Raw genomic sequence first — 21,552 nt, 5'->3', positions numbered from 1 at the left:
TGAGCAAAAGGGTGAGGCTGAACAATAGACTTTGCATGATTCGTTAGGCCAATTTGAGCTGGGGTGTATCATTTGCATATACCTTACTGCTGCTATGTTTTTGTGTGCGCTCATTTATACCAATGGTTTTCTTTGGTTTCAGTATTTGTGGGATTTCTTCTTTGTTGTATTTTGTATTTTTAGGCTCTGGTGTGTGTTTGGTTGCTTGTATATGGGATTTAATACAGTTACAGATTCTTTGAACTTTGACCTCTGAATGACCATTCCACTTGTCTTGTCCATCCTCAGGTGCTACTCCAGTATCGGGAAGGTCCAGGACGCCTTCATCTCCTATCGGCAGTCTATTGACAAATCCGAGGCCAGTGCAGACACATGGTGCTCAATAGGGTAAGCCGCTCACTTCCTGACTTTAATATACTGCTCAGTGCCTTACAGGAAATGTAGGGTGTTCTCCCTTTCTGGAAAACACCTTAATGTAAACATTGAACACAACAACGTTGTTTGTGCAATGAGGGGTGAAGTGATTGGTAATGGTTGTTTGTGAGGTGATGCCCAGGTGGGAGTGATTACTCAGGTGGGTGTACTCAGGTGGGGGGCAGGGCAGGCGCTGAGGGTCTCTGCTGTCCTGTGGGAGTAGACGTGGAGGAGCAGCAGGGGTCCCAGTAGGCCAGGAAGGCGGGGGGGGGGGGCTGGGGGTTGGGCTGAGGGGAAGGGCATGGGGGGGTTGGCAGCCCGAGGGGAAGGGCATGGGGGGGTTGGCAGCCCCAGAGATAAAAAGAGCAATAACTTCCCCAATTATGGCGAGGGAAACAACCCTGATAAGCTGGAGAGTGAAAGATGATAAGATTTTTAAAATATTAATTGCAGGTGACTGGGAAGAGGGGCATATGGGTGGCTAGAGCAGGTAATTGAGTGAAGGAAAGAAGTCGTGGGTCTTAGGATTGAGGGGCTTGGTTTCAATTGTTGACCGACCAGGAGCCTGAGTCGGCCTCCCCATGTGGTCTTCTCATCTCGCTTCCATGGAGTTTCCTCTCGGACATCCCCCTCTTATCGCTGAAGTCTGGGCCACTCACTCTGCTCTCCTTAAATGTGCCTGTGTCTTATCTCTCCTCATCCTCCTGTGTCTCCCTCTCCCTCGCTCTCTTTCTTTCTCTCTCTCTCTCTTTCTCTCTCTCTCTCTCTCTCTCTCTCTCTCTCTCTCTCTCTCTCTCTCTCTCTCTCTCTCTCTCTCTCTCTCCCCTTCTCTCCCATTTCTCCCCACGTCATTCATCTCGACTGCTTTTCATCTTTATCTCCCCCTCCTCTCTTCCCAACTCTCCTTTTTCACTCCCTACCCGGTCATCCCTTGCTTCCTCCCATTCTTCCTTTTACTCGATTGCGTTCCCTCCCACACACGTTCCCTTGGCCTCCCCTATCCCTCCCAACCTGCCTCTAAGCCCCCCCCCCCCCCCCCTCTCTCTCTCTCTCTCTCGTCCTTCTCTCTCCCCCCGTGTCCTCGATCTTCCTTCCATCTACTCACCCTGTTCCTTTTCAATCCTCCTTGTGCTCCCACCTTAAATTTAATTTCTTTTTTTTTCTTCCTCCGTTCCTCCCACTTCACCTCTTTATCTTTGCCTCTGCCTTTTCTTTCTCTCCTTCTCTGTGTACTCTCTCTGTCTTGGTCTTTATCGGTCTTCCTCTTACCCTCTCTGTCTTGGTCTTTATCGGTCTTCCTCTTACCCTCTCTGTCTTGGTCTTTATCGCTCTTCCTCTTACCCTCTCTGTCTTGGTCTTTATCGGTCTTCCTCTTACCCTCTCTGTCTTGGTCTTTATCGCTCTTCCTCTTACCCTCTCTGTCTTGGTCTTTATCGCTCTTCCTCTTACCCTCTCTGTCTTGGTCTTTATCGCTCTTCCTCTTACCCTCTCTGTCTTGGTCTTTATCGCTCTTCCTCTTACCCTCTCTGTCTTGGTCTTTATCGCTCTTCCTCTTACCCTCTCTGTCTTGGTCTTTATCGCTCTTCCTCTTACCCTCTCTGTCTTGGTCTTTATCGCTCTTCCTCTTACCCTCTCTGTCTTGGTCTTTATCGCTCTTCCTCTTACCCTCTCTGTCTTGGTCTTTATCGCTCTTCCTCTTACCCTCTCTGTCCTCCACGTTTTTATCTTCTTTCTCTTCCTGATGTCTTTCTCTCTTACTCACTCTTTCTTTTTCTCTCTCTCTGTCTTTCTTCCTCTCTCTCTCTCTCTCTCTCTCTCTCTCTCTTTCTCTCTGTCTCTCTCTTTCTCTCTCTCTGACCCCCCCCCCCCCCCTCTCTTCCCTCCTCCAGTGTGTTGTATCAGCAACAGAACCAGCCCATGGACGCTCTGCAGGCATACATCTGCGCCGTGCAGCTGGACCACAGCCACGCGGCAGCCTGGATGGACCTGGGCACGCTCTACGAGTCCTGCAACCAGCCGCAGGACGCCATCAAGTGCTACATCAACGCCACGCGCAGCAAGTCCTGCAGTAACATCAACGCCCTGGCCGCGCGCATTAAATGCCTGCAGGTAAAGCCTGAGCACCTCTCTGCTCAGTCCCCCCACCCCCACCCGCCCCCCACCCCTGAGACGTGGCTCACAGTAGGGCTGGCCTTTCTATCTCTCTATTGCTGTTGTGCAGTCGCTCGACTCACAGATATCTGTGTGTATGTGTGGTGTTGTTGTTGTTGTTGTTGTTGGTGTTGTTGTTGTCGTTGTTGTTGTTTGCTATGTGCAATGATTGTTGTGGGTGGTTTTGATTGTGTTGTTGGTGTGTTTTTTTCCCTTTTATGATTTCCCTTTTTATGAAGTATAATTTATTTTTTGTTTAGTTTGGCTATGCTGATTTTTGCCTTACATCCACGCACTGGAGATGTCTATATGTTTAAATTGAATCCTTATGTAATGGTTTATTGTGTTCTTGATGTGTCTGGTGTTTTTTTTTTTGTTACTATTGATGCTGTGGAAAAGAGATTTCATGTGGCTGAGATGCCATGCATCTTCACCAGTTTTACAGCATACTCATCATGGCATTTGACTTTCCAGCTTTTTATTCCAAGCATTTGAGTTTTGAAATTATTTATTTTTTTATTTCCCTTATGATTTTTTTTTCTATCATTGGCAATATTCATGCACAGAACTTCAAGTCAGTACTCTCTCTTGCTGTAAAGATAACATTCCTTATGGTACAGAACACAGCATCTGATACTATAGGTTCTCTCAAGGTGGTTCGGAACCCGCCTTTTTTACTCATTCTTTTTTTTGTTTTTCCCAAATGTGTTTTCTACACGATTTCTCCTAGGCTCAATTGTGTAACCTTCAGCAAGGTAGTCTCCCGAGTAAAAGTAAAATGCTTCCTAGTATTGAGGAGGCGTGGAGCCTGCCAATCCCTGCTGAGCTTACCTCCAGACAGGGCGCCATGAGCACAGCACAGCAGGTGAGAAGAGCTAGCCTAGCCCCCCTCCCCCGAACCCCCCCTCCGGCCTGTAGAGTAACCCCTCCACCACTAACACGCACACACACAGAACACATAACACATGATCATAGGCATACCTGTAACATAACACACAGAGAGACATACCAGATTCCCTGACATGCACACAAGCGCTCAGAGATGCTGGCTAGTTCGGACAGTGTTGTTATTACGCCATGTACTCGCACACAAAAAGTCGCACACGCATATATACACAGACGTAACGCGCGCACACACGCTGCTGTTTCTACAGTCTGGTTATGGTGCAAAGCTGATAGATCCATCACTGGGCTCTCCAAAGCAACAACAAAAAATGCATAGCGCTCTTATGCATTTGTACATAGTGGGTCACCTGTCTAGCTGTGACCTGAATGTTTTTGAGCCATAATCTTTCTCCAATCGGACTGTCTAAAAACGACCTACCAAAAAGTTTTTGTTTGTTTAAAAAAAAAAAAAAAAAAGAAAAAAAACCCAACACATTCAACTCCTTTACCCCCTTGAAGTTGTACAGTCACACACAATCACCCATCTCTGTCGCAAGGAGATGGTTTAGGTTGGTGTGTGTGTGTGTGTGAATGTGTGTGTCGTTTTTTTATTTTATTTTTGTCCCCGCCTCAGCCACCACACCACACCACGGTCAGTGTTGCATCAGATTCGAGCGCTGACGTGTGCATGCGTGTGTGCGCGCGCACGTGTGCGTGTGTGTGTGTGCGTGTGTGTGTGTGTGTGCGTTTGTGTTGCCTTTTAGTGTGCGTAGGTGGAAGACTGCTCTTGTAGCAACACATCCCCCCCATCACAACATGGCAGTCATAAGTTAAACACATGTTCTCACTCAAGTCATCCCTATCGCATGCACTGAACCTGTAGCCATCCTAATGATGATGATTATGATTATGATGTCCGTGTTGATGAAATGTCTTGTATATATTTTTTTTTTTTTTTCTGGGGGTGAGAGTTGAGTGTGTGAATGAATGTGTTTCCGATGATGGAGGTTCTTAAGTTGAAAGTTAAGTGTCCTCTAGAAGTGTGTTATCTAAACCTTTCATTTAGGGTCTAGTGATTGTCTAAACTGGGATATAAATTTTCCTCTGGCACCACCTTATTTTTTCCCCTTTTTATGTCTTAGCTGTTTGACATCTAAGCATGTTGACTTACCAGTGGTGCGAACGTTAAATTATATTGATCATTTGTGGTGATTTGTTTTAACATCAGAATTCTAAATGCCAAGAAAAGGGTTATGGTATCATAGGCCAGGAATTGTATTGTTAATATATTTATTTGGAATGTTTTTATCATCCATTCCTCAGTGGGAAATGTATCAATCCTAATGTTTATAACATGAGTAGGTGATTTTGACATGCCAATGCACATCATGTAAATCTTGGCATCAAGAATATCTTTTTTCTAGTATAGGTTGCTTTAAAGCTTGATGTCCAGTCTTGTGTAGGTGCTTTTTGCTAATTTTGTAAGCTTCTTTTATTGGCTCTTACTTGTAGCTTTTCCTTAGTTGTTGCTGTCCAGTGCTTTTATGTAAGCATTGATTCAAAGTCAAAGAATAGTGTTGAGATTGTTTTCCATTTGAGACCTCCTGGTGTGAGTCCTGTATATTTGTGTGCATGTGTGTGTAAGCGTGTGTGTGTGTGTGTTAGCGCGTGTGTGTGTGTGTGTTAGCGTGCGTGTGTGTAAGGTATGTTTTTGTTTTTCGTATATGTATACAAGTTGACTTGTCAAGCCTCTAGCCATGCACACTTCCCCAGCTGTTTGCCTGTATTTGTGTGTGTGTGTCATTGCCATCCCTCAGGCCTGCAAGCCCCATCAGAACCAAGAGGGCCAGAACGCGGCCCACTCCCTGCCGCTCCACGCCACCGCCGGCCCGGCGGACGAGCTGTCCAGCCCCGCCAAGAGGAAGAGGACTGCGAGCCCCGCCAAGGTACGCAGCCGCAAGGCGCCCAGATCGCCGCAGTTATCGCAACATGGGGGTGGGGGGGGGGGGTCGAGAGGACTGTCTTAGCGAGCAGCACATGGAGAAGTATAGGAGTCGTCCAGCAATGGGATGGTTGCTGGGTCGTTTCCAGCGTCTCCTGACCATGTGTCGAAGTGTCCTTGAGCATGACACAGAGCCCCCAATGTCTCCCGATGAGCAGGTTGTCGCTTGTTTGGCAGCCTCCACTGTCTGTGTGTGTGAGCTGGTGAATCTGAGGCAGTAATCTATTAAGTGCTTGGAGTGCTCTGTTGTAGGAAAAAAACGCTAGACACATTTACGTGCACAGTTCTGCAGTTATATATTGTGGACGAAAGCATGTATTGGCATTCTAGGCCTATGTCCTACAAGTAGGGTTCTAAACCTCGACTGGAAGTAGAGGAGCAGGTGTAGGTACCATGTTTGAGTGTACTTGATGACCCCTTACTGCGATTCAAATCTTCGAACCCCGACCAGTAGGAACGGCTGAAGTGCCCTTGAGCAAGGCACCTAACCCCTCACTGCTCCCCGAGCGATGTTGTAGCAGGCAGCTCACTGTGTCGGATTTGTGTGTTCACTGTGTGCTGAGTGTGTTTCACTAATTCACGGATTGGGATAAATGCATAGACCAAATTTTCCTCACGGGATCAAAAACTGTGTGTGTGTGTGTGTGTGTGTATATATATATATATATATATATATATATATATATATATATATATATATATATATATATATAAATCTCTATATAAATCTCTATAATTGCTTTGTGATGCCCATCGTTTCTTGTAACGGGTGGGGGCTGAACATGGAATGAAATGAATCACTGCATGTCTTGCTTTACCTCTGGATTTGTGCGTCACATAGAACTTGTGTTTCTAGAACTTGGTGTTTTCTGAGCCCAGTAGGGGTGGGCGATATGGACAAAAAATAATATCTCTATTTTTTGTGATTTTGACGATAACGATAATTAGTCGATATCCTTTAAAGAATTGTTTTTGTTAAAGTCTGAGTTACTTTACAGCTCATTATTTATGAATAGCATCATTACAATAATAACCAATAACCTAACCTGTGACTTTTTAACAAAATCAACCAATGCATTATCACTAGATGACACATTTCCAATTCTGCCCCCACTTGTGTGGGTGGCAATGACATGGTCTAGCCAGCTACAATAGAGAAGATGAATAGGCCTAACAGTTTCCCAAGAGAAAGTCTTAAGCTGAAGTTCCTTTCAAACCTTTACATTCACTGTAAAACTAAGCAGACCAACAGAGTACATCTCAGTTATTTCCTTCGATGTTTTGTTTAAGAGCAATCATGTAGGCTAGCATTCCAAGTTACAGAATAGAAACGAATGCGTTAGCTTATGGCTAATGTATATGAGAAATCCCATAGAGATGCTAACGGTTAGCATATTCAGTAAACGTAGATATTTAGAGCGAACTTCAGTCCATTTACAAAAGAGTTACATGAGAATAGTTCTTTGTTTACAACTGACTATTAAAATACTCAAAGGCTAATGTTTTCTCTCCATATAATACCGTGTAGGAAAAAACGTGACTGTCTCATCAATGCTACTTGAACAGAAGTAGCCGCATAAAATCCCAAGTAGGCTACTCTCGCTGCACAAAATAAACATTAGGCGTGCGTGTGACAACGTTGTGACCCACTAGTGATCACGTGACACTTGCTCTGCTGCAGCCAGAGGCTTCTCCCGCATACACCTCCTGGGAATGTAGGAGTCTTCAATGCATGATTTCGAGTGTTTTTCCCCCATAAGTAATTTAAATACTTGATAATGTCAATTTGCACATCGTTAAAACAACAATCACGATATTATCGCAGACAATATATACCGCCCACCCCTAGAGCCCATTTTTCTGAATCTCTCAACCCAATTTATATGTGCTGTAGAAATAGATGTTGTCATCATCCCGGTAGACATTTGTAGCTCAAGTTCTAATTTAATGTTGCCTGAGTCCTTAGGGAAACAATTGATATTTAAATAACTAACTAACTCATTCTCCCTCTCATTCTCTTTCTCCTCTTTCTTTAACACCCCCCCCCCCCCCCCCAAACTCTAAATACAGAACTCTCCGGATTCCTGGGCAAACAACCCAATACAGCAGCAAAACCCCAACTGGTACTTGACGCCGCAGAAGTTGCAGGTTTGATTGCTGTTTTTCCTTTTTTTCATGGCTATTTATTCATTTTATGTTCCCTGCAAGTGATTTGTGTGTGTCTCCTATTCGGAGTAAATTTTTCCCGTCACACACATGAACTCCCTAGTGTATGGTCACATGACCTGAACTCTAGTCCAGCTGGTCTTAAAGGGGAAGGGCACACTGTTCTGCACTGCATGGGAAAGTGGGAAACTCTTAAACTTAAACCTGTTGTCATGACGAGAGAAACTGTGACCTGCTCTGTGTCGGTATAGAAAAGGTGTCTTCATTTTTATTTTATGAATTTGATGTCCTAACTTTAACTCACACAATTTTGTGAAAATGCCACACAAGTCATGGGAATATCCTTGAATAGTCATTGAAAAAAGTTCTGAAATGTTATCATGGAAATGGTTGGGGAAACTGTGGTTGAGTTGGCTGATTGCATCTGTGAGCAGTTTTTGCACCTTTGCTCATAATGTGAGCATATCTGTTGATGTGCCCAGGTGTGTTTTTGCTGTTTCTTGTTATTGGGCCAATGTTACTACTTAGCACACAGGGCTGCCCTATGAGGAGACGGGCAGATTCAGATGGATGACATGTCAGGGGTGGGGACAGTTGTCTTAAACATATCCTGCACGACTTCACGTGCCTCTCTCTCTCTCGTGCTCTTTCCACAGCTCCTGGACCAGTTGCGGGCGAACCGGGCGAGTCTGAAGCCGGCGCAGCTGCAGATGCTGGAGCAGCTTGAGGCTCAGTTCGCCCTCATGCAGCAGCACCAGCAGCAGGTACGGTGGCCTGTTGGCCTCCATTTGCTCCTTTGGCACTGTCCCCTAGTCCCCTGCTCCATGCTGTTCATATTTTCGCTGCATACCTGACTGAACTCTCAGTCCAGCTTCTCATTTCCGTCCAGGTGTCAGGCTTTTTGCCAGTCAGCTTTCGTAGTGTTTCCCAGGCCTGTTTCTGAGATCCTGGAGTGTCCTGTGGTGTCTTTGAACTGCCAGCGGTGCGGACCCCCGGACTAGTCATTTGGGCTCAGCTGAAATGTGTCCCTTAGGCCTAAATGAACTGTGTGACTGAACTGTCGTTTTGGTTTCTGGATGCTGTACATTTTTGTATCACATTAAGCCATTGAGATGTCTGCAAGCACTTTGAATAATAGCCAAAACCAATGCTTGAACATTTGTGCGTGCTTAACATAGTCTAGACATATTTATGATGCTTTGTTTCCCAAATGGACTGTGTGACTCATGGTAACATGTAGTATGAGCGGTTTTGGGGATGAAAAGTCCTATATGATTAGGGTTGGGCACCGAAACACGGTTCTAATATGGCACCGAAACACGGTTCTAATATGGCACCGGTGCAGACGCAAACGGTAGTAACTGCATCGAATAACAATGTGGATTTCGGTGCCTGATTTCGGTGCTTAAATAGCATTTTTTTTATTATTTTTTTTTTATACGAGGCATCACTGCATGTCATGCGCCATCTCTAACGTCTTGCTCTAATAGCAACACATCCAGATACAGTTAGCTAACATAAACACTGGATGTATAAACCAGAGGGGTGCACCACATAGGCGAGTGGACAGTGTTTGACAGCTTGCGTGAGCCCAAGTACTTTAAAGCGATATTGCGAGCTCCTGTCAAAATCTAGCAGTGGGCCTAACTACTAACTAATGAAACAACATCAACAGTACCCTACACGTTACATAATATCCTTGCTCATGTGCTAACTGGCATTTATTTGAAATGTTATCAGCGAAGTTGTAAGGTGAAAACTTTATTTCACGGTGTGTTATAAACAACATAATGGCATGATATTAATATTTCATGTGCATGAGGCCCATATAGCATCACAATGAATATGAAGATCATGTTAAAAGTTAGCTGGCAAAAACATAAATATGTAGGTTACATACCTGATGTCACTGAGCTGTCAAAGATGGCTACGAAACCATCTCCGTACGTTATCGCTAATTAAACTAAGCTGACTGGTGTTAGCACATAGCCATAATTGCTGTTAATATACTTACTAGGCTAGCGCTGGGAATCTAAACACTTCAACACAGACATGTAGCCTAACATGTTAAAAACTACTGCGTGTTATGGGTTAAGACATGACATTTCTTGAAGCATTTGGGAACACACTGAATTAACTGGAAAGTAGAGTCCCTGTTAGATTATCTTGCTTGCAAATGCCGTTGTCCATGACCTGGCAGTTCTATGGCAAGCTGTTTTAACATACCTTATGGCAAACCGCCTACACTGGGTAAACTTGAAAGCAGAGCGTACCATTGTGTGTGCATGCATGGCAAGCTGTTTTAACCAGGGCTTTGAACCGATTTTTTTTTTCCAATCGGTTCGTTCCGAACAGAAACGGAATTATAACGTTTCCGGTTATGAGTTCCACCAATAAATTGACGTTCCTGAACCGGTTAGAACAAAAAAATACTGTTCCCGGAACGGTTAATTTCGTTCCTGTCAGCTTTTTAATGCTATAGAATTATGTCACATCTTTCTCATCCAGCTTAAACCAAATGTAATAATATTACAACCATTATTAAATAATAATAATTATATTATTATTAATAATAATAATTAAATAGGCCTACAATTATTTCAAATGTGTAGTTTATTGTTAAAAGAGAAAATTTCCACACAAACGTAACGACATTATTAAGACACTTGGTTATGCCACTCGGGCAGGCGCGCCTGCAGGTGTATGTCCGTACGCACTGTGCGTACCATCACTCAACAACGAGAGAAAATTTACCTTGTGTGTGTGTATATTCACACCATATTGGCCTACCATACCTTTCCAACTATGCACAGTATCCCATTAGTTGCATGCCATCAGGCTATTTACAATTTTCTATTAAGTAAAGTTAGTGAACACTTATCAAAATTAACGCGCACACATGTTTGAGCAGGAGAGAATATGCACGCAGGCACGCATAGGCTACTTGTTTTTCTTTTACTCTGCTTTCTATATGGTTATCAGCACACAATGTTGAGCTAATTCACTAACTCAATACTCATCATGGATATCACAAGTTTAAACAACAAAAACAGAAAGGATGGAGGCAGCAAAGCTAGAGCAGCTATTCAAGATGGGCAAGAACAAGGTTGGCTTGCATTACAGCTGTTTAAAGCCAGACGTTACAGTAGCTATAACACAACTAAAGGTAGCTTTAGCCTGTATAGGGATGTATAAAGTTGCCCAAATGAATAGGTAATTGTAGACGTTGTTGTTGCATTATTGCATGTGGATGTTGTTATGCTATGTATGCACGAACCTAAAGGAAAAAACTGTCCACGCGTGAACGTTTTTTTCGGGGGGGGGGGGGGGTGGGTGTGCGTACCATAGCATTAATTTCTGCAGGCGCCCCTGCACTAACTCGGCAACAACAAATTCCAACTGTCGGGGGAAAAGGCCATCCAGTAGGCCTACTCATACCGTAACAAGCCATCTGTGCATTAGGCAAACAGAGGTGTTGGCGCCATTTAGCCAAATATTCGCTAGTCCATCATTAACGTGGAGTCGACAAATATAGCTATTGTTATTGTGTTTGGAATGAGCGTTTTAATTAACGATGGATCGTAATTTACCTCTTATTTAAGATGTGGAGTGGAGACTTTGTAATCCACCGCTCTCTCTCCATTCAGTCAGCTAATGTCTGATGTGATGTCACACAAGTGAACCTCAGCCGTCATGGTAACGTGCGCAGGAAAATAATAACTTTTTTTTTTTAGTTAATTAGGCAACGAAAACTTTGAGGAACGAAATAAAACCGGTATTAACCGGTTACCATTATTTTTAAATAAGTGTTCCTGTTCCAGAACATAAAAAATAATAACATTTCCGGTTTCGTTCCTGTTCCCTGTAAAATACAAAAAGTTCCCGGTTTTCGTTTTCGTTCCTTGAACCGGTTCAAAGCCCTGGTTTTAACATTTAGATGTATTATTCGTAGGAGCAATGAGATATTGATAGTAAATTGAATATAACAGTTCAATTTCGTGTTCAAATTTGTCTTATAAATAAAAAAAAGCAATTCATTCTTTAGACCATTTTAATTTAAAACATTTTAAAAACAAAGTACCGGTTCAGGCACCGTTTCGGCATCGAAACCGTTTTAAAAGTATCGATTTAGCACCGGTATCGGATAAAACCCAAACGATACCCAACCCTATATATGATTTCTAGCAAGCCTTTCCCAGATAAAAACTATTTTCACAGAAGAGGTCTAAACATTGCTGAAAATGTTGAAAATGCAGGACATGACTGGAATTGATAGTTGTAGAGGACTAAAACTGGTCATTGGGATCAGATTTTCACACCAGAGATGGCCCAAGGTGTGCTTGGTGTCATACAGTGAAGGTACCTTTTAATTGACCTCTTTGTGCCATAATGCAAAGGCTGTCCTCAGGAAGTAGTTTAATTCCAACCAATTAAAAACCTCCTTCAAAGACTCTGCTGGAACATTTGATAAAAGACAGATATAAATGATCGTGTGCAAATGTCAGTGGTTGCCCTTGCCGTGCCCCACCACTGGCAGCTAAATCCACTGCATATTTCTTATTTATTTCTGTAACATTTCCTTCTACTTGAACAAGTGAACTTCATTGCTTTGATAAACACGCATTTGAACTATTCGTTATTGTGAACCTATGTATAATTGCGTACTTATAAACCTCCTCCTAGGCCCACTGTGAGTTGATGTTGCAGCGTCTAAGTTGAACTTGGACTAGCGCTAACCACACACACACACACACACTCTTCCCCTCCCCCCCCCCCCCCCCCTCTGTCAGACGAATACAATCCAGGTCCGTGCTGAGCAGTAGCCCTGCATAGCCTCCAGTGCTTTAGTCTGAGTGCACACAGCAGCCACAGCAAAGGTCTGGGGCACTGGTTCCAGAGTGCAGCTCTGTGAAGGTCAATGGCAGGGCCACACAGAGTTTCACAATGTCCTCTAAAAGAAGCGGAGTAAAAATGCAAAGCAGCACAGATGGACAGGGGTGTGTGGGACTTTTTGTTGTGCGTCTCATAATCTTTCCCCGCGAGAATGTTAACTACTCGGACCAAGCTTTTGTGGGAAAAATAAATAGAATTCCGTGTGATTATTTGCTCATTCCTGCCGTGGCTGTTTCTGGCTTTCAGGCGGTGTTAATACTTAACACACAGCACTGGGATGTGAGTGAGAAATGAAGATGGAGAGTTATCTCACACACACACACACACACCTGTAAAAAAATGTGTAGATGATGCAGATCAAATGCAGGAAGAGTGTTTGATTCCATCTGTCAAGCATGGTGGAGGTAGTGTAATGGTTTGGGAATGCTTTGGTGGTGGTGCTGGTCTATTAGGCATATTCGGTGTTTGCGAATAAGCCCTATTCACCTTATTCCGCGCGCAAACATGGGGGCGCTAGCTTTGCCCACATTGTCTCCGAACTTCCGATTGAGCAGTACATCCATTGCGATACATTGAGATAGCAGAGATGACTATCGAGATGACTGGCATCATATGTTATGGGTCATCCTAAAGTTAGGAACGTTTATTTAGGATTTTGGTGACTTAACCCATTTACTCCTGAAATGCCTGCTAAAAACGCCTATAGAATCCTATGGCATTCTAGACTAAATAACCTTATTTCCTGAGGGTTTTCTGAAAACATACTAAAAATTGTCAACGTCTACCAAAATTTAATATCTAAGCCTCTGTAGCACCTAGAAACATGAAATAAAAAGCATGCTGCGCTACGCAGCATCCAGCGGGAGGGTCAATGTTGCGCTACGCAGCATCCAGCGGGAGGGTCAATGTTGCGTCATGCAGCATCCAGCACGAATGGGTTAAGACATTTCTGTTATACAGCTTTCCTATCTGAAGTTAGGAAAAAACTGACTTTGGAGCGGCTGTTCTGTAATGACTTTCTAAACTAGTTACCATAGTTACCAAAATAGATAAGGATTTGCGAGTTTCTCCATACGATAGAGCGGGCACTGCCATATCGTCTACCCACTCCGTAGGGGTGAATAGCCTTGGGTAGCGAAGTACAATATTGCAATCTGACCTCCTGATGGCATTTGTCGTTTTCCTCCCAAGTTAGCCTCTCTATCCTCTTCTGCCGTGTTATCCCAATGAAGCTAACTAGACGTAGCTAGCCGACCGGAAGTTTAAAGACAACGTGGAATTTAAAAAAATGGGCGGGGCTGAATAAGGTGAATAAGAAATCGTGAAGAAATAAGGTCTTCACTTCTGTTTGCTAGATCATGCCCCATCCTGTGGAGGGTGTTTGATTAGAGCTAGTTTATTCCAAATAGAGGAATGACTCAAGAACTACGCAAGAACCATGTGGGGAATAAGCATTCAGCTGGTAGGTATTCTATCAACAATTTAGCCTAGGAAAACCCATATGAACCTTTGGCACATTTGGGATTTGCTCTGCAAGTCCGTCTGGCCAAAAGACCATTGAGGCCTCTAAAACACAAGCACGCAAATACAATCGCTAATCCGGCATGGACGTGTATGTCTTTGGAACTGAGTAAACAACAGCGTTTCAAACCTTTGTTTACAAGACTGATGGACTTATGAAACGATTTGGTAAGAGTTTAACGAACCAATTTAAGTTTAATTTAACTGCTAGTTACGCCTCTGCTGGAAGCCGCAGATCAATGAGCCTTTGCCAGACCCACTCTCAATTGACAAGGGTCTGGTGTCAACGAGGCCGTCAACAATGGTGTGGAATGGACATTTTGTAAGTGACCCCAAACTATTGAGCTGCAGTGTACAGTAGCTTTCATGCCTCTCGTCTTGTTCTCGTTCATACGGTTATACTCTTTCTTTCTTTTTAAAGGGACACCAGGCAACGTTTTTGTGTTAATTAATCATCTTCGTAAGTCGGTTTAAGGTTAAATGACTCATTACGGGGCGAATGAAGGCTCTTTCGCCCGCCCCTACTGCCCGTAGGAAGAATATCCCACTTGCAAGTTCGGTGTATCGTACCCGCCGACCGAAGCAGGATCAGTTTACAGCACAGAGGCAGGCTAACGAAACGCTAAAGATTGTTGCAAACGTGTGTATAATGGCAGAGCCGGTGAAGAAGTGCAGCGAAAACCCTTGACGGAAGACGCAAAGAAAAGGAAAAGAGCTTCAGACCGAGCAAGGGGGAGTTTCGTAGAGAAAAAGCATCAGGCTTGCCTGGTGTCCCTTTAAGAGAAAAGAGAAAGAGAACTTCAATGTCTAGGGTTTAATCCATGGACCGCAAACCGGTCTTATAACTGGTGGTGGATTGCATTGGTGTGTTGACCAGTTCATTAACGCTGACATTTCTGTTCTTGTTTTTCCCCCTTCCTCTCTCCCCTCTCCGGTCAGATGAGACAGAACGCTGTTGGTCAGATGCGCCCCTCTCTTCCCAACGGCCCTTCGTCTGACCCCTCCCTGCTCGCCAGCGCCCCCGGCCACCCGCACCCCATCCTCTCCCGGACCCCTTCCTCTTCCTCCTCCTCTTCCTGCTCCGTCCCGGCCGGCCCCACGGCCAACGGGCCCTTCCCTTCCAGCCCCGCGCCTCTCGGGGTCGGAGGCGGGACCGACGGCACGTCTGCGGCCAATAATCATGCGGCGGGGGCGGGCCCAGGCAGCAACGGAAACGTGCCTTACCTGCAGCCACACGCGCTACCTCACAACCGCACAACCCCCACCAGCACTGCAGACGAAGCCTGGAAGCACCAACGCGTCAACGCCACTCAGGTAAGGGTCCGCTGCAGGTGCAGATGCCTTTCACTTTCATAAAAACAAAAAAAACAATGGAAGTCTTGAGTTGTGCTACTTTGAAGTTATGCAAAATCTACATTAATTTAATGAATGAAGGTAAATGAGATGGATGTTGTGTGACTGTTGAATAATAGTAAGTTATTTTAAATCCTGCCCTATATACTTATGTAGGAACTTGTAGACGTTGTTGATGCTTGCACAGTATAATGGTTCGTTTTATACAAAGAGAAGGAAATCAACGTGCACCCTTTGCACGTACACACTTATCTACATGCACATGTATGTGTGTACGCACCTACAGACAGATAGGGGCTTAACTGTTACAACATTGCTGTGGTGTGAGGAGGCATACGTGCCCATGTTAGATGCCATACAGAAGATGGAGCCCTCTTACACTTGATGAGCTTGTGTTAAGGTGTGCACCAATGTGTAAGATGTGTGCTCGCTCGCTCGCTCGCTATCCATCTAGCTCTCTCTCTCTCACTCCTGCTCTCTGTCTTGCTCTCTCACTCTCTTGCGCTCGCTCTTTCTCTCTCTCTCTTGCTCTCGCTCTTTCTCTCTCTCTCTCTCTCTCTCTCTCTCTCTCTCTCTCTCTCACACACAGAAGACTCTTAATTGAAACACTATGCACAGGTGGTGGGTCAGCTACATATGCACTTTGTTGTTTGTAAGTGCATCTCAGCCTGACAAGTTTGCCGCACACACACACTCTTTTGGTGCACATCACAAGGCTTTTCCGCAGGCTTTTGTGTGTGTTCTAATGAATACACGTGAGGCACGGTGCAGGCTGCTGCTTTCCAAATGAAAAAGCTTTTTAGCATGATTGCACAGCTTCAATTTATTGCCTGCCTCTTTTGGAGAGACCTTTCAGTCTCTTTGTTTTTGAGCGGAGCATTTGCTAATTAAATTAGCGGGAGACTTGCCAGCCTCCATCCTAATGCAAAATGTATATTTCGATTATACCACTTACTTAAAAAGCTTCTGTTGCTGCCCTCTGTGCTTCTTGAAAACGATTCAAAGAAGAATTAGCTTGGAAGAATTAGTGGCTTTTTTTGCAGGTTTTTGTAAGTCACTGAAGAACAAAAAATCAGATGGGTGATGCGAAGACATGGGAAAGCAGTTCTGGGATTGCATGCACAGGACAGTGCTGTTGTGACGACACTTAACGTTCATTTGGAATTAGGAATAAAGTATTTCTTATCTTTGGCTGTTTGTGTGCTGTACTATTTAGAACCCAAGTTACTCAGCTAAGCATTCTCTTTGCTTTCCTTACTGCAGGGGCTTCACAAAGGTCCAGGTTCTCATTCGGCAGGTCCTAATGGCGAACAGCCTTTCTCTTCCTCTGGGGTCCTCTCCCCCCAGTCCTCTCATCCTGTAGCCCCTGGTGCTACCCCTGCCCCTGGCCATGCCACACCCAATCAGGAGGCCCTGGAGCACGGTGGCACTGCCCTGTCCTCCTCCGCATCCACCACCACCACCACCACCACCCACAATCACATGACCACCCCCAACAACACCCTGACTCTCCCGGCACCTCCCCCTCCCCCTACCGCCACTGCTGCCACCCCGCACTCTGCTACCTCAGGTGGACCGCCGGGCACGGGCCAGACCAAAGAGGGCGCGCCATCAGGGAACGGGCATCCGGGCACAGGAGCGCCCCAGGGTGGCGGGAGTGGCAATGGTAACGGCGGTAACGTCGGCCCCAGCTCGGCGTCGGAGGGACTCCCTAATCACGTCCCCCCTCAGCAGTCGTCGTCCGTGCCGTCCACCGCCACCTCCTCCTCTTCGGCCACTACAGGCTCCCCCCAGCAGGGGGCCTCGGCCAGCCCAGACAATCCTCAGCTCTCTGCCTTGTTAATGGGAAAAGCCAACAGTAATAACAGTAATACTCCGGGTGAGGCAGGCAAGGCGCAGGTCAACCATGTGACGGCAGCGGCCACGGCCACATCGACGACGACGGGGGCGGCAATGGCAGCAGCGTCGGCATCTTCATCGTTATCGTCTTCAGCGGCGGTTGCTCAGGGCAACTCGCTTGCATCCTCGCCCTGCTCGGCCATGTCCACGGCTTCCGCCTCGCCAGGTGGCCCTGGCGCCACCCCAACGTCCGCTACACTTAACGGCCAGGGCCCCGAGCACACGCACAGTCCACGCAGCACGCAGGAGACTGGAGGACGGCCACACAAACCCCCGGCTCCCACCCTCGCGCCCTGGTCCTCAGTCTCCATCTACCCCAGCTCCAGCGAAGTCCTCAAGGCCTGCCGGTAAGACTGACCACTCACTCACACGCGCTCTCTCTCTCTCTCTCTCTCTCTCTCTCTCTCTCTCTCTCTCTCTCTCTCTCTCTCTCTCTCTCTTGCTCTCTCTCTCTTGTGCTCTCTCTCTTTCTGTGTCTCCTCTCCTTTTTCTCTCTCTCTCTCTCTCTCTCTCTCTCTCTCTCTCTCTCTCTCTCTCTCTCTCCCTCCCTCTCTTACTCACTCACTCACTCACTCTAAAGCAGTGGTTCTTAAACTTTTTGTCTGCCGTTTTTTGGCAGGGTCACACACACTTACATTCCTGTCTGAATCGCTCATGGGGCTGTGCAACTAATCAAAACGAATCAAAATTTCCAACGATTATGAAAATACCATAATGAAGATAAAATGATTTTGCAAGTTATGTGAATAATATTTGTAAATAAATATCTTTTAACCAGGGGTGTGATTCTTCCGATTTAATCCGGAATTCCGGATTGCAATTCGTATAGATCCACAGATTTTTTTTTTTTTGTGCGGTCGGTCGGTCGGTCAGAGGTAGGCTACATTTCTGGATAACACAGACCATTGCTATGTATAACAGGCCACTGACAATGACGACGGGTTTTGTGCTTCACGTCTTTCGGAATATTATGCCGCAAGTAGCGCAAGTGAAAGTAGACGGGTTGATCAGCGCGTTCTGAAGAATGCTTGATTCAAGTTCAGTGTGTGTGGCGAACTAGTTTCTCAGCAGAAGCCTTGAAACGGTAAAGGTCAACAAATTGATTTAAAAAGACATCATTTGTGAAGTTTTTTTTTCTTTTTTCTCGTTTCAGCTTTGCATTGGTTCGCGTCCAGTTTGACCTTTTAGGATTTTTCGATAATGATAGCAATCTTGTGATGCTGATATTGAATTTTCATTTCTGCGCGTGTAAGTTTCTGTTCTTGAAGTTAGCTGTGACAGACTAGCCTAACGTTACTGGTTTTCATAGTTTCCTGTCTACAAATCCTGTCTACCTTAGGCCTACTAAATTGTTTAACACCTTGTCAATCCGCGATTGTCCAGCCGTTCACTTCCGTGAACCTTGCGTAATGTTGAGTAATTGTTATAATTATTTTTGACAATATTGAAATCCCAGTTAATTTTTGCCGTAATTGAGCAGCCCTGAAGTCCACTAAAGCTCCACAAAAACACACACTTGTGCTCTCTGAGTCAATCTAACATATCAACTGCTAGTTAGAGCGTCAGGTTATTGCCCTGCAGAGCCAGGTGCGTTCACCTTCCATTGCATACCCAAATGGAACTAGAGGGCCTTTTATAGCCTCATATTTGTTATGTGCTGCATGCACGAGTGTTACCATACTTTGTTCTCATTAAGGCCGGACACTGATTTTACAATCTGCACTCTTCCCCGAAACTCTCCCTTAATTCCACTGTGTTCAAATTGTGTCCTTCAGATGCCATTCAAAACCATCCCAAACGCATTGCTTGTTAATGCCTGTTGTTGGCATAGTTTTCTGCCTTGTGAATTGTATTTATTAATTTATTTTATTCACTTCAGCGCTATGCCAAAAAATCTCTGCAAGGCCAGCCAGTTTCCTGCCCCTTGCCCCTTGTCTGTGTCTTTTTCAATGTGCGTTACATAACGGCAGTTATTGTCAGGTTATGACTGAGTCGTTCTGCGCTTGGGTGCTGCAGACACTCAGTTATTTCTCAGGGCCACTGAACTCCTGAAAGCTGGGGCAGAGAGCAGCGGAGTTGCAGGGCCAAGTTTTATTCTTTCCATCTCTCTCTCTCTCTCTCTCTCCCTCCTTCTGCCTTCTTTTGCTCTCTTCCTTGAGTCTCTCTCTTGGTATTGCAAGGTCTCTGTCTTTTCCCTAGGCCTCTTTCTATTTCACTGTGCCACTCACCTACATTAAGGCCAACTTCCAGCTCTATTCATGCAGGCTTTTGAGTGAGTGCAGTAATACACTACCTCACCTGCCCACCATTAATCCCTTGCTATTCTCCTTCTGCTATTAGAATGTCTCCCACCCACTGAGCTGTGTGCACTAGGCCTTTAGAAAAGCACCTTTTCTGTGTGTGTGTGTGTGTGTGTGTGTGTGTGTGTGTGTGTGTGTGTGTGTGTGTGTGTGTGTGAGAGAAAGAGAGTGTTTGTGTGAAGTAGACACTCGGGTAACTTAAGGCAATGGTACACTCCCGCGTCTGCGTCCCGCGCACGCTGCACTGGTGAGCGCGTGACGAGAATTGCATCATTTTTACGGCATGCATCACGTTTTTGAGAAATTTAAGACCGCGTTTGATCACTTTGACGCGTAGACTGCGCATGTGTGAAACGGAACTGCTGTAAACACTCCCCTCCAGTAGGTGGACCACATAGAAGAACAACACTTAACCTAGAAACAAACCTAGACAGAAGAAGACTTGTTTGGTTACCATAACGACGATGCAGCAAAGCGCCTGTCCTCAGCTTGCCTGGCTATAAAGTTACGTGAAACACCACGACATGGAGTCAACTTTGACCGATGTAAAGCCACAATCCACAGATACAGATTCTTTAACATTATCTTTAACGGTTACACACACGGATACACAAGACATCACATTGTAGATGACTTGGGGACGTAATTGTCCGCTCAGGCTTGGCCGTTCTGTGCGTTATATTCCATTTTCGAAACATGCTGCATGGGCTCTGGCTCCAGTCATTATTGTGGCTAGGCTACTTGCTATTATTGGCTTGATTTGGTCATGAGCACTGGATCATAGAGCACTGGATGAGATGGCAAACAATAAAATAAAAAACAAACTAATCATAAACTGTAGAAATGCGCTACACATGGCACTAAAAACCGAATAGTTTATTTATAGTTCGACTACGGATATTTCACGTCATGTTCGAATAAAAAGTGACAGCCCTACTCCCTGCATAGAGAGCTGACATGACTTTGGATTAAATGCATCTTTTAAAAATAAGCGTAGACTAGCACCTACTGAACAATGCTGAAATCAAATCGCGAAACCCAGAACCATATAAATGTATCTATCTACAAGGCTCTGGCGAAACACAGTAACACTTGTTGATCGAGATGCATTCTCGCCTGTTAAAGGGACACCAGGCAAGCCTGATGCTTTTTCTCTACGAAACTCCCCCTCGCTCGGTCTGAAGCTCTTTTCCTTTTCTTTGCATCTTCCGTCAAGGGTTTTCGCTGCTTCTTCGCCTGCTCTGCCATTATACACACGTTTGCAACAATCTCTAGCGTTTCGTTAGCCTGCCTTTGTGCTGTAAACTGATCCTGCTTCGATCGGCGGGTAGGATACACCGAACTTGCAAATGGGATATTCTTCCTACAGGCAGTAGGGGCGGGCCTTTAGGGGGAACCTTCATTCGCCCCGTAATGAGTCATTTAACCATATACCGACTTACAAAGATGATTAATTAACACGAAAACGTTGCCTGGTGTCCCTTTAATACATTATCAATAATGATAACAATAATAATAAAAGGAATGTAGCCTACACCTCCCAGGTGCACTCATTATCACCTAATCCTGAACAATGCTGAACTCAAATCTCGAAACTCGCCTGTCAACACCGGATAATGCGTTATCATAATAATAATTGAAGGAATGTAACCTAGCTCTAGATTCACCCATTATCACAGTGAGACATTAACATTATGAACACAAAGAGTTAGGCTACTTCAAAACTTTTATTGACACATCATAATTACAGGTTTTTGGTTCATACTTTTTGGTATGAGGCAGGTGTGAAGACTCAATACAAATTTAATTGAGGACATCTGTACGCACAACTCTTTCTTACCATGGCACTGCTGTGTTTCGAAAAATGTCTTTACTTTGTATCGCACCAACATTGCTGCCCTCGCGGCACCGAGTCACATAAGTAGCCTAATAAGCAAGTAAGCTATAAGCAAGTCTCTCAGCTATACC

At 45.0% G+C, this 21,552-nt stretch overlaps 1 protein-coding gene across 4 annotated transcripts in view; it reads left to right on the top strand.

Moving 5' to 3' along the window:
- Nucleotides 1-21,552, top strand: part of kdm6a (lysine (K)-specific demethylase 6A) — an 82,604-nt gene that overhangs the window by 46,753 nt on the left and 14,299 nt on the right. For 2 of the 4 annotated variants that reach the window (XM_076263312.1, XM_076263311.1), the window contains 8 exons: nt 289-387; nt 2,304-2,523; nt 3,296-3,430; nt 5,268-5,396; nt 7,523-7,600; nt 8,275-8,382; nt 14,972-15,346; nt 16,649-17,631. In XM_076263312.1, coding sequence (XP_076119427.1) covers nt 289-387; nt 2,304-2,523; nt 3,296-3,430; nt 5,268-5,396; nt 7,523-7,600; nt 8,275-8,382; nt 14,972-15,346; nt 16,649-17,631 — 2,127 coding nt within the window. The remainder of the gene's footprint in view (nt 1-288; nt 388-2,303; nt 2,524-3,295; nt 3,431-5,267; nt 5,397-7,522; nt 7,601-8,274; nt 8,383-14,971; nt 15,347-16,648; nt 17,632-21,552) is intronic. The other 2 variants (XM_076263313.1, XM_076263314.1) reach the window with 1 other exon arrangement.

The sequence above is a fragment of the Alosa pseudoharengus genome, unplaced genomic scaffold (genome assembly GCF_046254945.1).
Source record: "Alosa pseudoharengus isolate Yale_2024_CS ecotype anadromous, Long Island Sound unplaced genomic scaffold, YU_APseudo_1.1 YU_APseudo_1.1_scf_3, whole genome shotgun sequence".
In the NCBI taxonomy this organism is placed as follows: Eukaryota; Metazoa; Chordata; class Actinopteri; order Clupeiformes; family Clupeidae; genus Alosa; species Alosa pseudoharengus.
Note: the sequence above shows the minus strand (reverse complement) of the source record. Positions and strands in the feature narration are given on the sequence as shown.